Source organism: Pseudorca crassidens, chromosome 6, assembly GCF_039906515.1.
Source record: "Pseudorca crassidens isolate mPseCra1 chromosome 6, mPseCra1.hap1, whole genome shotgun sequence".
Classification (NCBI taxonomy): domain Eukaryota; kingdom Metazoa; phylum Chordata; class Mammalia; order Artiodactyla; family Delphinidae; genus Pseudorca; species Pseudorca crassidens.
Window position 1 is genome coordinate 90,624,869 of NC_090301.1, and position 17,128 is coordinate 90,641,996.

At 36.3% G+C, this 17,128-nt stretch overlaps 1 protein-coding gene across 6 annotated transcripts in view; it reads right to left on the minus strand.

The window, feature by feature from the left end:
* The window catches only part of SPOPL (speckle type BTB/POZ protein like), a 62,249-nt gene that overhangs the window by 21,019 nt on the left and 24,102 nt on the right, over window positions 1–17,128 (minus strand). For 3 of the 6 annotated variants that reach the window (XM_067742054.1, XM_067742052.1, XM_067742056.1), the window contains 2 exons: window positions 466–602; window positions 159–280 (listed from right to left, as the gene is read on the minus strand). In XM_067742054.1, the coding sequence (XP_067598155.1) occupies window positions 159–280; window positions 466–543 (200 nt within the window). In that variant the 5' untranslated portion in view covers window positions 544–602. Of the gene's footprint in view, window positions 1–158; window positions 281–465; window positions 603–13,636; window positions 13,730–17,128 lie in introns of those variants that run through there. The other 3 variants (XM_067742053.1, XM_067742055.1, XM_067742057.1) reach the window with 3 other exon arrangements.

A 17,128-nucleotide genomic window follows, 5' to 3' on the forward strand; every position in this document is an offset into this window, starting at 1 on the left:
ATCCTCACAGTTCTTTACAATTCTCTATACTATTAGGAACTTATTATAAATCTAATATAAAATTAGACAAATATCCATTCAGAAACAGTAACAACAAAATTTTAAAGTAGCCGATGATCATATCAAAAACAAATACCCAAAACAAACAAACATCTTACCATTTCATTTTGTCACTGGGGCTCGATGAGAATGTTGAACTTTTTAACACTTCACCCATTTCCTCTCGACAAAAACTGAAGTTATTAATGGTCCACATGTAGGAAAATTTTACAACTTTAACCTAAAACATTCAGAAAAGCACTTTTACAATGATGACTTTTACACTCTTGACCTGTCACATGTTAAACATTCTTTGACCCACTCTTCTAACACTTCTAGTAACAATGCCAAAGTGCTTCACAATATTCTCAAAATACTACACAACTTGTAAGTGACATAAAGGAAGGCATTTTTAACAGCATGTACCTGTGTGTAACACCAGCTTTCTGCTATAGGACCAGTAGACATATCTCCAGAGAGAGGTGGGGTGGGTTCCTGAGACATTGCCACTTTATTGTAGTCTTCTAAGATTTATGCAATATCCCACACAGTTGAGTGCTTTACTACAAAGAAAAGAAGTTTAATTTACTAATCAAAAAGTTTAACTAACTGAATAAAGAGGAAAGAAGTATTTAAACAGTCATAAAACAATTACTTTCTCAAATTACATTATGAGGAAACATGAGGATTTCATTTAAATTAATGAAAATTAATTTTTTAGAAATAAAACCATAAAACTTTATGCCATATAATACTTGAAATCTGAATGAAGTTAATACTTACAGATTTTATTATACAAAGCCATGCTTTCCAAAACTGTCACAAATCAAAAAATAACATATAGCTTAATAGTAAGATCAAAAACATAAAATCACAAAATAACGTGGAAACTTGTAACAATTAATATTTGATTCATCTTCCTTCACCTTTCCGTTGACATATTTATGAAAATCAAAAGGGCTACGAAGTTAGAACAGCCCTGGAAACTACAAATATTACTCGTCTCTCAGACCCCCAAGTTCTGACCAACTAAAAACACAGAATGAGACATAACAGGCAATGCTGAAGAATTATATTCCACAGAAATCTACCTCTATCTCAGACACACAGGTTCTCAGATAAGACTTTGTCCCTATCAGAGTGTTCCCTACCAGATAATATGTACCGTCTCATAAAATTTCCTCCCAATTGGCTGTTCTTGAACTACATCTATTTGGACACATAATTAATCATCATAACCTGGCCAGGACATTAGTGACTAGATGGTGCTTTGCAACTTGGAAAAGTCTATAAAAGAAAAGAGGCAAAATCCAGAAGAGCTATGTAAGTATTGCACTTTGCAGGGGTATAGGCAGCGGTGTTGAGATTACATTCCAGTACAAGGAATCAAGTCTGGAGAACACTGTTTTCATTTAAGAATAATTAATGAGTGAAGAAAAGCACATGAGTCCTATAAAAAGAAACTACTAAGGGAAAAAAAAGGAAGGACTTCATTCAAAATGTAGAAGAAAATATCTGCTCTGTGTCTACAACCAATGAAACAATAGTATGAAATAAGAAAACAAAGACTGAAGAAAGCTACCTGAAAGATACATAAAAACAAAAAGAGGGCTTCCCTGGTGGCGCAGTGGTTGAGAGTCTGCCTGCTGATGCAGGGGACACGGGTTCGTGCCCTGGTCCGGGAAGATCCCACATGCCGCGGAGTGGCTAGGCCTGTGGGCCATGGCCGCTGAGCCTGCGCGTCCGGAGCCTGTGCTCCGCAACGGGAGAGGCCACAACAGTGAGAGGCCCATGTACCGCAAAAAAACCCCCCAAAAAAACCAAAAACAAAAATCAAAAAAGATATAAAAGGTATAAAAAAATGCCAAACTACAAATGAAGACGCACATTCAAAATCTGTACTAGAAATAATAAAAATAAGAAACCACCACCAAGATTAAAAAAAAATCACAAGTATCATGTTTGACTAAAGGAACAAAATTCAGGATGGCCCCATTTTTCTCCTCATTGTTAAATACATATAGAAAACAGGATTAATTACTACAGAGGTCTAAGGGGAAAAGGGCTGTAGCACAAAGATTCTGCACTATATCATGTTTCTACTCCTTTATGATTGGATTGTTTGAGTAATTCTCCCTTTCAGTAATAGCATCTATACTAATATACTCACCCAAATGTATTTATGTAGGTTCCTCACATACAAGAGTTCCTGTCACATCATGTACTTGCAGCATGACACAACTAGGCAATCAGCAAAGTAGCCAGGCAAGAAAGTCAGGATGATAACATTGGGAACACTCTATGAGGAGCACTTAAAAGTCACAATCAGCATTAAAGGAGAGGTGAAGAAAAGTGGATGTCCCTTACTTAAGTAAGCTAGAGGAGATAAATGGTTGAAGGAAGGAAGAGTGCCTCAAAGAAAAGTGAATACACAATTTAAGAGCATTGTACACTGTCACTTTAACAAGAATTATTCACTTCTACATAAAAATGAGGTACTGCTTGTAAGTACCTCCAGCTGTTATCTTCAGTTACTTTTATAAACCACAAGTGGTTATTTACGTTTGAAAACAGAACAGCAAACAGGTAGTCACAACAGGGAGATCCAGAGCACCATCAAAGATGTTGGTTCCCCCTCCATATTTAACAGCTTTACTGAGGTATAATTTACATATCATGAAATTCACTCATTTTAAATGTACAGATCAATGATTTTTAGTGAATTTATACAGTTGTCCACTCATCAGTACAGTATTAGAGTACTTCCAGCATCCCAAAAGGTCCTTCCCACCCCCAAATTTAGGGAACCACTCATGCTTTCCATAGTTACACCTTATCTAGAAATTCCATGTAAATAGAATTGTACAACATGTAGTTTTATGTGTGGCTTCTGCTCTTTCCCCTGAATATGTATTACAGTTTCCTGTTTCTTTGCATATCTCATAATATTTGGCTGAAAGCTGGACTTGTTAGTCAATACACTGTAGCAACTCTGGATTCTCATTTGTTTTTCTATGGGTGGTTGTTTTCTTTTTAGTAACCTGCTAGGACTTAACTGCAGTATCCATCTCCACCATATTGTATAGCTGCTGATATCTGTTTGGCTTTTTATTCTTAACTTTTTTGCCTGGTTAGCAAAGCTGCAGGCTGTCCCCTTTCTTTCAAACGAAGTTTGCTACTTTTAGCTGACAAAGCCAAGTTCCTCCCACTCCCTCCTTGGCCGCAAATCAAGCCCCGAATCAAGTCCACCTGATCTGGCAGCAAAGCTGCTGGTCTTCCTGGCTAGCCCCAGACTAGTAAAACTACCAGTGTTTTCTACTGGGTTGAAGGTGGAAATAGGAGCAGAAACACGAGTTGGATATTTCTCTTAAGCAAATTCACAATTAATAGATGTACCGAAAGGGCAACGATTATCAACTTACCCATTAGGAATATGTGAAAGAGCCTGTCCTAGTCATACTTTTGCCACTGATTCTGAAGCAAGCTAATAAAATAAGCCACAATAACCAACCTTGAAAACAACAAACCAAGAAAAGTATTTGCAATGCATATAGCACACAAAAAGGTAATTTCCCTAATACATAAAGAATTCCTAAAAATCAGAAAGAAAAAGTAAAGACTACAAATAATTCATAGAAAAAGAACTTTACTCATAATTAGAGTAGTATAAATTGAAACTAAGTTAAGAAGCCGTTTTTTAACCCAGGACACTAGTGATAATCCAAAAAAAGTGGTGAGAGTTTAAGGATAGGCATTCTCATACATTTCTTGTGGGAATGTATATAAATTGTAAAGTTGTTTTAATAACCTCCCTCATTTTTTTTTGCGGTACGCGGGCCTCTCACTGTTGTGGCCTCTCCCATTGCAGAGCACAGGCTCCGGACGCGCAGGCTCAGCGGCCATGGCTCACGGGCCCACCCGCTCCGCGGCATGTGGGATCTTCCCGGACCAGGGCACGAACCCGCGTCCCCTGCATCGGCAGGCGGACTCTCAACCACTGCGCCACCAGGGAAGCCCCTTCCTCATTTTTTTTATGGTGAAATTTCTGGCAAAAGGGAAAGGAAATGATGCTAATAAATAAACTACTATTTTACAAGTATAAAAATGCTGATGCTTCTCATGGACATCAAATAACACTAATTATATGGTTTCTGTCAACTAAGAATGATTTCAAAAAGATTCAGAAAAAGTTAGTGAGATGAAGAAGCAATTTGCAGGAGAATAGCTAAAAAGAGGGAGAGTGGAGTTTAACCTCCTTTATAATCATTTATAAAAGAATCCATGGGGCTTCCGTGGTGGCACCGTGGTTGAAAGTCCGCCTGCCGATGCAGGGGAGGTGGGTTCGTGTCCCGGTCCGGGAAGATCCCACATGCCACGGAGCGGCTGGGCCCGTGAGCCATGGCCGCTGAGCCTGCGTGTCTGGAGCCTGTGCTCTGCAACGGGAGAGGCCACAGCAGTGAGAGGCGCGCGTACTGGAAAAAAAAAAAAAAAAAAAAAAAAGAATCCATACCATTTTCCACCTATAGTATTTATTTTCAAAGATTATTTTAAACTGTCAATTCCTATAGCCAGGAAAACTGCAGAGAAGCAAATATTACTTTACTGGCAAATCTTTTCTGTAGGACAATCTTACAATTAGTATCAAAAGAAATTTTTTTGTCAGATTCATCCTAGAAATTCATCTTGGGACAAATATCACAACTGTGGGAAAAGATAACTAAGTATAAGCGTAGTATGTTTTTGTGATATATTTATATACACAGAACTATGCAACCATTAAGAATGTACTTAATTTTCTTAATGACAGGTAAAGTATTCAACATATGTTTAAAGTTAAACATTAAACAGAGTATGCCTTAAAGGACCTCACTTTAAATAGCACATACAGGCATAGCTCAAGATACTGAGGGTTCGGTTCCAGACCACCACAGTAAAGCGACTATCACAAAGTGAGTCACATGAAATTTTTGGTTTCCCAATGCATATAAAAGTTATGTTGACACCATGCTGTAGTCTATTAAATGTTCAATAGCATTACGCCTAAAAAATGTACAGACCTTAATTAAAAGATACTTTATTGCTTAAAAATGTAACCATCACCTGAGCTTACAGAGAATCATAATCTTTTTGCAATAGTAACATCAAATATCACTGATCAGATCACCATAACAAATGAAAAGGTTGGAAATATTTTAAGAATTACCAAAATGTGACACAGAGACATGACATTAGTAAATGCTGTTGAAAAAATGGCACTAATAGACTTGTTTGATGCAGGGTTGCCATAAACCCTCAATTTGTAAAAAGTGCAGCATCTGTGAAGCACAAAAAAGTGAAGTGCAATAAAACGAAGTATGCTTGTAGAGTTATTACAAGTATGGGTGCATAAAGAAAAACAGACTGGCACATAGACACACTGAGTTGAACTTTGGCACTGATAATGCTGCTAAGATATATATATCTAAGTATTAACAGAGGCTACCTCTGGGTGGTGAGATTTTTGCTTATTTTTATTTGTTTATATTTTCTAAGTATGTTATGTTTTAATTAACAGAGATACAAGTCATTATTTTTAAAAGAAGTAGAAAATCAGTTATTTGCATGCTTACATTAGCCCACAGAAAATGTGTTTGTGTGTGTGTGTGTGTGTGTGTGTGTGTGTGTGAGTGACAGAGAGAGAGAGAGAGAGAGAGAGAGAGACTTTTCAAGTAGTAGACATTGAGAGACATTAGGTCAAAGAAGATGGTAAGTCAAAGAAAACTTTAATCATAATCTTTAATACTTAACTTTCTATAAGAAGATGCTAATTTAATACTAATAAAATAAATAAAATGTAAGTTTAAAGAATCTAGAGTAAAAAACAGTTCTTTAATGCCTCTACAAGAGTTTTTACCTTGCTCAAGTGTAACTCACAACATAATCCATATATATATATATATATATATATATATATATATATATAAGAACCAAGTAAAAGGTTACAAAGATTTTTGTCTTTTTTCCAACTACTTCAAATGATGTAGTTATGTAATGGGGGTATGAAGAATACTGGTGAGCAGACTGCATTTGTGCATACTTACAAGACATTATGTACCTTGTTTATTCCTCCACAACTCTATGAGATGGATGTTAATAACCCCACCTTAACCATGAGAAAATGACTAGACAAGTTAGAAAGCTTACTTTAGACTTTATTAACCAGAAAGTGGCTGAACACAAATTTGCCTGGCTCCAAAGTCTACACTCTTTCCATAGAATAATGCTGCTGCTCCTGATATAATAGAGCTGAAACAGTCCTTAACCTGTCTGGTCCAGCTCTTACTTTACAGTTGAGGACCAAGATGAGAGAAATGGACTAGACTAGAAAAATAAACTGCCCACGTTTACATTGCTGGATAAATATCAGAAGAAGGACAAAGACAAAGATCTCCTAATGTCCATTTCAGTGTTATTGCCAGTATTCTATTTTCTTTTTCTTCTCTTCAAACGTTAAAAAAAAAAAGATAGTAGACCATCAGCTACATTCAAGACCTTCAGGACTTCCTATTCTTGTTCTTGCAGAAAGAGCCCAACTAATATAAAATCTAGAGAATAACTGTAGACAATCTACACAAATTAACAAATAAAGGTTTCATCCATATTCTAAATATGTTTCTTTTAAAAATTTTAAGTGTGATGTTTTATAGCTTTATTTTAAAAAGCAAGACTCATTAGAATAAACACATATGTAATTTTCTACTTAAAAAAAAAATGTTTGAGTGCCAGACTTAACGTTCTATTATAGCAGGCCCCAAGCTTTTTGGCACCAGAGACTGCTTTCATGGAAGACAATTTTCCTACGGACGGGGGTGGGGGGTGGTGACATGGCCCAGGCGTTAATGTGAGCGATGGGGAGCGGCAGATGAAGCTTTGCTCGCTTGCCTGCTGCTCACCTCCTGCTGTGTGGCCCAGTTCCTAACAGGCCATGGACCGGTACTGGTCCACGGCCCGGGGGTTGAGGACCCCTGTTCTATTAGGCATACGTAACAGACACACACTCAGCTACATAAATTCACCATAAAGAATGTCAAATATCCAGAATATATATAAAGAACCGTATGTCAAACAACCATCTTCCTACCACCAAACCTCTTCTTCCTATCAGAAGTTATCTGTATCTTAAAGTTCATAGCAAAGAATTTCTTCACATTCTTGTGTATCTGTGAATCCCTAAACTATATAGATAGAAATTTACAGATGTAGTAAATTATATGCATATAGACCTCACTGAAAATGGCAAAGTGGGGTGTGCTTTGTGCAGGCTGGTAACCTTCCTGAAGGATCAGCTTAAGGGCTTGCCTTTGTCTCACCTGTCTTGGAGCTTCCGCAGGGTAGAAGCAGCATTCTGGGTGGCAGCATTTGTCAAAACCATTTAAAAGCAAATGTATTACTGTACCTGTCTGGAACAGGGGTAAGTGTTGGGGCAATGATCAGCCAGATAAGAAAGCCTGAGGAGAAAGAAACTGAGAAAGATACTTGGGAGAAAAGGGCTTTTAAAAGCTCTCACACATACAGGGGAACTTAGAAGGTCATGTGCATAACTGAGTCCAAACATATCCTTGGAAAAAATGTGAGACAACCCTAAGCTATCAACTCTGGCTGACCTTTAGGTGTCACACAAGCAGAAAGTGAAGACTAAGGCAGAGCTGTAAATGGTGAAGCTTTGAAGGAGTGCTCAAAAGAAAAAGCCAATTTCTACAAAACTAGAAAAGTATGTTTTTGGCTCCGTGTATTTATGGAAATCAAAAATAAGTTGAAAGTAAAAAGATGAAAAAAGATATTCCATGTGAAGAACCAAAAGAGAGCTGGGTAGCTATCGTAATAAGACAAATGGACTTTAGTCAAAAGTTATCACAGGAGACAAAGTAGTACAGTACATATTGATAAAAAGGTGAACCATGACGAAGACATAACAACTATAAACATATATGCAAACAGAGCTCCAAACTATATCAAGAAAGAACTAATGAAATTAGAAACAGTCAATTGCTCAATAATAGTTGGAAATATCAATACGTGACTTTCAATAATACATAGAACACCCAGGAAGATGATCAATAAAGAAACTGAGGATTTGAACAACATCATAAAACAACTAACCTAACAGACATTCACATGTCGACAACAGAATACAAATACACATTCTTTTCAAGTGCACATGGAATATTCTCCACTTAGACTGTATGCTATGCCACAAAACAAGTCTCTGACAAATTTTAAAATACTGAAAAAGTATCTTCTCTGATTGCGCTCCCTCTTCCCCCTTGGGGCTCAGGTATCCATCTTACTGGGAAGAGCAGGATGTCAACACTTCCCATTCTATTGCTAAAGCTAAGTTCCCAAGTGAATGTGGCCAAGAGATGGTGGGGGTTGGAGGGCGGGGGGGGGGGGGAGTGTAGGATCTACCTTGGGTGTGGTGCTGTTGTAGCACTGACTGCTACTGTTGCAGCCTGTAAGGTGGGAGTCCCATACTGGGAGGACCAAGCCAGGAAGACCCGAGGGTGCCATTCCCCTCCTCTACCCCCATTCCACCAAGTGCTTAGCTCCTAGAGCAGAGATATCACTGGGAGAGAAATACATCACTGTACTCACTCCAGACTCCAGAGACCTGACCTGGAGATACTGCCTGTGCGGCAAGGAGGCCATAAAACTGATAGCTTCAAATCTTTTCCTAGAGAAATAGCAATTCATTTGCAAGGGAATGAGCAAGGGTGCTCTGAAAAACAGGAGAGGTCCTGGTGAAAGGCAATTGAGAGGAGATTAGAGGAATCTCGGGACGTAAAAGCTAAACTGTAGGCCGGTTTGTTTGCTAGGGAGCAATGGAAACAACTAGGAGGAGCCTTCCTGGGGTCAGAACATATCTCAAGCACTGATTTAGGAAACCTTTCCTCCAAAGGAACTCAAATTTGATTAGTACGTGAAGCAATTAATGCCTCAGGCCATTGCTAAAATTATAGTGCAATTAGCCTTAGATTAGTGGACCATAACAGTTCTAAATTGTCAGGGAAAGAGAGAGTCAAGAACTCTGCCAATATCATTGTCATCCCAGCGTTAACCATTGGAAAACGTAGGGCTATAACCCTAGATAAGTAACATCAGAGGCTGTGTGTGTTCGCGCACATATGTGTGTGTGTGTGTGTGTGTGTGTGTGTGTACGTGTTGGGGGGTGTGGTGGGGGAGTGGGGTGGATGGAAGGAGAGGAAAACAAACTCCACTAAAATAATCCCGCAAGTCACTGAACAAATAAACAAGCAGGTAACAATAATATGCACTGGAAGGGAGAAACCAACTCCAAGAATTTCTAACATTATATAAAATGTCCAGTTTCAAACATAAAATTATGCAGATTTTCTTTGCAAAAAACATGCAAAGAAACAAGAAAGCATGACCCATATAACGGGGAAAAAGTAGGTAATAGAAACTGTCTATGTAGGAGATGTTGTATACACATGTGAAGAACTAAAGGAAACCGTGATTAAATAAGTAAAGTATGTTGACAATGTCACAAAAAATAGAGCATATCAATGTAGAGGTAAAAATTATTATTATTTTTTTAAAGCAACTCTGGACTTGAAAAGTACAATAATTGAAATGGAAGAATGACATAAGGGGCCATGTTCATATACAGCAGATATGAAGGCAGAAGAATTACTGAACCTGCTGAGAGATCAAGAGATTATGCAATCCATAGATGAAAGAATGAAGAAAAATAAACAGAGCCTAAGAGAAGTGTGGGACCCTATTAAGTACACTGACATACATATAATGGGAAAAAAAAGACAAAATGGAGCAGAAGAAAAAAATATTCTAAGAAACGTTGAAAACTTCCCAAATTTATTGAAAAACAACAATATATACACATTTAGGGAGCTCAACTAACTCCATGTAGGATACACGCAGAGATCCATAGACACATCACAGTAAAAATGATGAAAGCCAAAGACAAGGAAAAAATAGTCACTAGGATGGTTATGCTACAATTAAAAAATGGAAAATTACCAGCATTGGTGAGAATGTGGAGGAATTAGAAACCTTGCATATTGCTGGTGGAAACAAAATGGTTCATTTCAGCTGCTGTGGTATATTTGGCAGTTCCTCAAAAAGTAATTCCATTCCTAATTATACATCCAAAATAACTGAAGACAGGTGTTGGAACAAAAACTTGTACATCGATGTTCACAGCAGCACTATTCACAATAGCCAAAAGTTTATTGGCTAATAATCCAAATCATCAACTGATGAACTGATAAACAAAATGTATAACCACGTGGGGCTTCCCTGGTGGCGCAGTGGTTGGGAGTCTGCCTGCCGATGCAGGGGACATGGGTTCATGCCCCGGTCTGGGAGGATCCCACATGCCGCGGAGCGGCTGGGCCCGTGGGCCATGGCCGCTGAGCCTGCGCTCCGCAGCGGGAGAGGCCACAACAGTGAGAGGCCCACGTAGCGCAAAAAAAAAAAAATGTATATCCATGCAATGGAATATCACATAGCCAGAAAAAGTAATGAAGTATGTGCTATAACATGGATGAACCTCAAAATATCATGCTAAATGAAAAAAGCCAAACACAAAAGGCCACATGAAATATCCAGAATATGATATGACATATGGACAGAAAGCAGATTAGTGGTTGCCAGGTGCTAGAGGGAGGGTGAGACATGGGGAGTGACTGCTCAGTGGGTATGGGGTTTCCTTCTGGAGTAATAAAAATGTTCTGGAACTAGATAGTGGTGCTGGTTACACAATACTGTGAATGTACTATAAACACCAATGAACTGTATACTTCAAAACTGTTAAGGGAATTCCCTGGTGGTCCAGTGGGTAAGAATCCGCATTCCCAAAGCAGGGGACCTGAGTTCAATCCCTAGTCGGGGAACTAGATCCCACGTGCATGCCACAACTAAGAAGTCTGCATGCTGCAACTAAGAGCCCACATACTGCAATGAAGATCCTGCGTGCCACAAATAAGACCCAGCACAGCCATAAATAAATAAATAAATATTTTGGGACTTCCCTGGTGGCACAGTGGATAAGACTCCGCACTCCCAATGCAGGGGACCCGGGTTCGATCTCTGGTCAGGGAACTAGATCCCACATGCAGGCTACAACTAAGAGTTCACATGCTGCAACTAAACAGCCTGTGTGCTGCAACTAAGGAGTTGGCAAGCCACACCTAAGGAGCCCACTTGCTGCAACTAAGGACCCTACGAGCCACAGCTAAGACCTGGTGCAACCAAATAAATAAATATTAAAAAAAAAACAACTGTTAAAATGGTGAGTTTTATGTTATATGAATTTTACCTCATTTAAAAAATATATGCACATACATGTCCATATCTACATATATACACATATTTCTTTTGTCATTAAAAATAATGGAATTATAAAGTCTCTTCTGTAACTGTTGAGACTAAATTAGCTACTATTAGAGAATAAAGTACTAACGAGATTATTTTTAATAACTCCCAAGAGAGACATTTTCAATAGCTGTGTAGTATTCCTAGTGTGTTAGCTATCAAGCTTCCAGACTAATGGAATATATGAATTATCCAGCAAAGTTCAGGTTTTTTTTTTTTAAAGCCATACTGTCTGAAGAATATTATCGAAATTCTATCCAGTTATAAAATGTGACTTGTGTATTTACGAGGTACCTCTTTTGTACCGTCATCTGTAATCAGCGCAAGTCTTCTAGGAGCTTTCTTAACCAAATGTGATGTTGATCATAACATTTTTGTGTATTAATTCTTCAACTAACAAAATGTAAATCATGCTGCAACTGTGAAATACTACCATATTTATCCTAAAAGTTATAGAACTGCTTCATGAAGTTATAACTGAAAATACTGTCTGAGGTCAAGGCAATTTTATATATATCAACTATAATTACATAATGAAATAAGTTAGTATGTAACTTAATATATAATAATATATAACGTTCAACAGTTTTGTTAAGACTTATCAGGAAGAATAAAGATAAAATAATAACAATACATGTATCATAAGCTTCTTAAATCTCTTTAAATTAAGCATATGGGGACTTCCCTGGTTGCACAGTGGTAAAGAATCCACCTGTCAATGCAGGGGACATGGGTTCGAGCCCTGGTCCGGGAAGATCCCACATGCCGCGGAGCAACTAAGCCCATGAGCTACAACTACTAAGCCAGTGCATATACAAGTTATGTTTACACTATACTATAGTTTACTAAGTGTGCAGTAGTATTATGTCTAAAAAAATGTACATACATTAATTAAAAAGTATTTTCTTGCTAAAAATGCTGACCATCATCTGACAACACAGGGTTGCCACAACCTTCAATTTGTAAAGACACATTATCTGTGAAGCACAATAAAGCAAAATGCAATAAACGTTGTGACTGTATAAGGGTAAAGAAAGGTTTAGGTTAAAAATAATGAGAATAAATATATAACTGACAAATCCTATCCAAAACAAAGCAGGTACAGCTACATTAGCTAAATTTAAAATTTAAAAGAAATTTTAAAGCAAGAAGTATTCAGAGACATAAAAAGGAAAAGAATAAAAGGAGAAAAAAGGTCAATCATAAAAACATAATACTAAATGTGTCTGTATGCAATAGGATGATTCCAAAAATCACACTGGGAGACTTTAATTCACTTCTCTCAGTAAGTGAAAGAACAATTGTAATGACATATATAGGTAAATATACATACACATATTCATATATATATATGAGGGGCCAGAGGGAGGGAGAGAGGCAGGAGTTGAGGGGAGAGATATGGCACCCAACAGCAAAAGAATGCAAATTATTTTCAATGGCACAGGAATCATTGGCCAAAACTGACCATATTACTGCAAGATAAAGAAAGCCTTACAAACAAATACTGGTCAATGAAATCAATCAAAGTATAAACCTTAATCACAGTGGGATTAAGTTAAAAATCAATAAGCAAAATGATAGCTAGAAAATACCTAATCTCCAAAAATTAAATAATAGCTTTCTAAATCTATGGGTGAAAAAAGAAATCACAATGAGAATTAGAAAACATTTTGAACTGAATATTAAAGATAAGAAATTTCCAAACTTGTAAGATGTAGTTATATCAATGCTTAGGAAATTTATACCTTTCATGCATATATCAGATAAGGAAGGCTGAAAATCAATGACAAGCTTCTATCTAAGGAAGCTAGAAAAGAGTATGTCAAACCCAAAGAAAGGAGAGTAATAAAAGTATGAGCAGAAAGCAATGACTAGGAAAAAAAGTGTACGACAGACAACAGAAAAAAATGCAAAGCCAAATGCTTTGTATTATTTTTGAAAAAAATAATAAAATCGATAGCTTTAGACTAATCAAGGGAAATGAGAGAGGACACAAATTTACAACACCTAAAATGATGCTCTGAAGGATAATGAGGCTATCATGAAAACGTTACACCAACTTAATTGATAATTTAAGTAAAATGAGAAAATTACCTGAAAAAATCACTTTCCAAAACTGACATACAATATGAAAGAGAAAATTATAAAGTCCTATTTTTATTAAACGTTAATTATTAAAAACCCTCTCACAAGGAAAACTTACAGGAATGGCTTCACTGCACAAGCTCTTCCACAAAATGGAAAACAAGCTTCACAGCTTGTCTGATGAAACCAGTGTAACTTTTATACCAAAACCTGTCAAGCACATTACAAGAAGGAAAAATATAGGAAAGTCTGTCTCGTGAACATACATATAAAAATCCTAAGCAAACTAATAGCAAGTCAAACCTAGGACTGCATGAAAAGTATATTTCATGACCAATGAAGTTTTATTTGAGTAATGCAAGGGTGATTAACATCAGAATCTATTAGTTTTTTCTATTAACCAAAAAAGGGGGAAAACAGATCACCCTGACAGATGCAGAAAAAGCATCTGATAAAATTTAATACCCATTTGGGATAAAAACTCTTTAAAAAACTGTGAATAAAAGAGAACTTCCAAAAAAAAAAGAACTTCTTTAATTTTACAAAAAGTGTCTTAAAACACATACCCACACCCCTACAGTAAGAGTTCCAGGTGAGATGAGACAAGAAAGACCACTATCAGCACTTTCACACAACACTGCACTTGAAGTCCCAGGCAGTACCTTAAAGCAGGAAAAGAATAAAGGCATAAGAATTGGAAAAGAAAAAAGAAAATCATCATCATTCCCAGATAACACACATGATTGTGTACAAAGTAACAGAATTAACAAGGAATTTTGTACAAGTTGCTGTATAACATATAAAAATCTATTGTATTTCTATATGTTAGCAACAATTAGAAAATAGAAAAATTTAAAGATACCATTTATAATATAATTAAAAAATCCACTTTTCCTAGAAGTAAATCTAATGAAAGATGCTCACAAACTCTATACTGAAAACTACAAAATGGTACTGAGAGAAAAGTAAAGTAAAAAGAAATATGCCATGGTTCATGAAATGTAAAATAAATCTTATAAAGAATTCTCCCCAGATTGACAAAAATTCAGTACAATCACTATCAAAATCCCAATTTTGCTTTTTGTGGAAATTGTCAGATGAATTCTAAAATTTATATGGATATGCAAAAGCATTCTTGAAGAACAACAAAGCTAAAGGACTATAAGTACGTCAAGTGTATGACATCAAGACTTAAGTATAAAATTTCAAGACTTAAAATATAGCTACTGAAATTGAGACAGAGTGGTACTGGTGAAAAAATTGGAGAAACTGATCAATGGAAGAAAACAGAATCCGGAAACAGATGTACACATATTTAGCATATTTATGACAAATAACGAAATGCAGTACAGAAATGATGGTCTTTATGGTCCTGGGTCAAATGGACGGTCATAGAGAAAAATAAAATCTTGACTCCTACCTCATGTCATATACAATGATCAATTCCAGATTTAGTTCAGATATAAATATGAAAGTAAAGCAATAAAACTTGGAGGGAGTGGGGAATGGGAGAATATCTTTACAACTCTGGGGTAGGCAAATATTTCTTAAGCAGGACACAGGGTAGAAAAAGATATTTGCAATACAGGGATCTGATACAGGGCTTATATCCAGAGTATACAGAGAATTCCTACAAATTATTATAAAAAGTGCAGGGAATTGAACAGAAAAATTGGCCAAAGACTTAAATACTTCATAGAAAGTGAAAAAAAAAAAAAAAGATATCCAAAAGGTTAGTCAACATATGAAAAGGTGTTCAATTTCATTAGTCATCAGACAAATATATTAAGACAACAGTGTGATAACCACTACTCACACAACAGGATGGCTAAAATTAAAATTAAAAAAGATAATACATGTTGCCAGAGAGGGAGAAATGAATCTCTAAAATTACACTGATGGTAAAAGTATAAATTAGTCTAGCCACTTTGTAAAACTGTTTGCAATATCTATTGTTTAAAGCCAAACAATTGAATACCTTGAAACCCATCAATTCCACTCCTGGGTATACAGCCAGAAGCATACATTCATATGTTCTTCAAAATATGTGTACAAGATTGCTCATTGATGGGCTCTACATATAAATATAAAAACAAAGCAGTAAAGCTCTTGTGATTGTCAAAAACTGAAAACTACCCAATTATTCCTAAGTAATAGAATGGGTAAACTATGGTACATTCATATAGTGAAATATTATACAGCAATGAGAATGAAGTCAGAAGAGCAGAGGTATAAGTGACAAGGTTTTGAGGAATTATGGATATCAAGGTTTGTAGTTTAGAAAACAGACTTAAGTCAATGATAAAGGTGATTCATGTAAGAGACAATAAGAAGCTGCGTTTCTGGACAATTTAACAGTTTGGGGGTAGGAGAGGAAGTGGAATTATCATCACATTCAAGAAGACCATAAAAATATACATATTTATTATAACTTTACAGAAGTACACACACAGAAAAATGATACAATGAGATGAGTGTTATTTATTAGCTTCCTATGAGTCCAATCATGCAAAGAACCCTATTACTATTCCAGTAGGTGCTTACTAAGAGGGAACAAAAATCTCTAGCAGTTACTGCAAAGTATATTTGCTACTGATTCCAGCAAGTCACCAACAGACTTCATCCAAGGTTTTCAACTCATGGAATTGAGGAAGTTTTCTCTGCAAATGCATCTTCAGTACTATACAAAGAATCATTGTGAAAATTTATTTTATAATAATCAACTTCATAGCCAACTTGAGAGAAACTTATCTGTTCTATAAGGAAAGAGTTATCTAAAATGTGTAACTTTTTCCTGAATAGAAGCAATCTAACAATATCAAGAATAAATATTTTGTAAAGGCTTTCTATATGCCAGGCCTAAGTATTTGTCTAATTTGATTCCCAAAATAACTCTACGAGGAGAGTAATCACTGCTTCTGCCAATGTTATAGGGGAGTAAACTAGAGTGCAAAAAGGCTACATAATCTACCCAGGATTATAATGCTAAAATTTGGCAATGTCTGCCTGCCTGCCTGGATTCAGCCTAAGCTTATAATTCTTAAAGACAACCTTTCTAGCATGTTAGTAACAGAAAAAAACAACAAAAAACAAAACAAACAAAGGGGTTTCATACTCTCTTCCAAACTCATGTGACAGATTATATGGCCTTCCATCAACTTTCTAATTTCTAGATGTCTGGATCAGATATTGTACCCAAGATGGAACTTTGAAAGCAGTAAACAGTTCAAGGCAGTCAAGTGAGCACATTTATCTGTCTTTTTTATTTCTCAACATACCAATGAGATGAAAACAAATTTTTGCAAAAGAATGTAGTCATAACTGGGCTGGAAAATACAAAAGGATGATATTGGTGGATCAGAAATTTTGAGAAATTTAAGGCAGATAAATGGGAACAAATTAGCAGAGAAATCAATTAGATAGGAACAAATCAGCAGAGAAGCTTAAAGGAGAAAATCACAACAGACAATTGGGAAAAGGTCCAAAACTGTAAAATAAAACAAAATAAAACAAAATAACCCTGGTAGAAATGGAGACAATTTAGGGGACAGAATGGTACACTTAAATAAAACAGGAATAAGCTGCTTTGAACAAGTGGTTAGAAAACAAG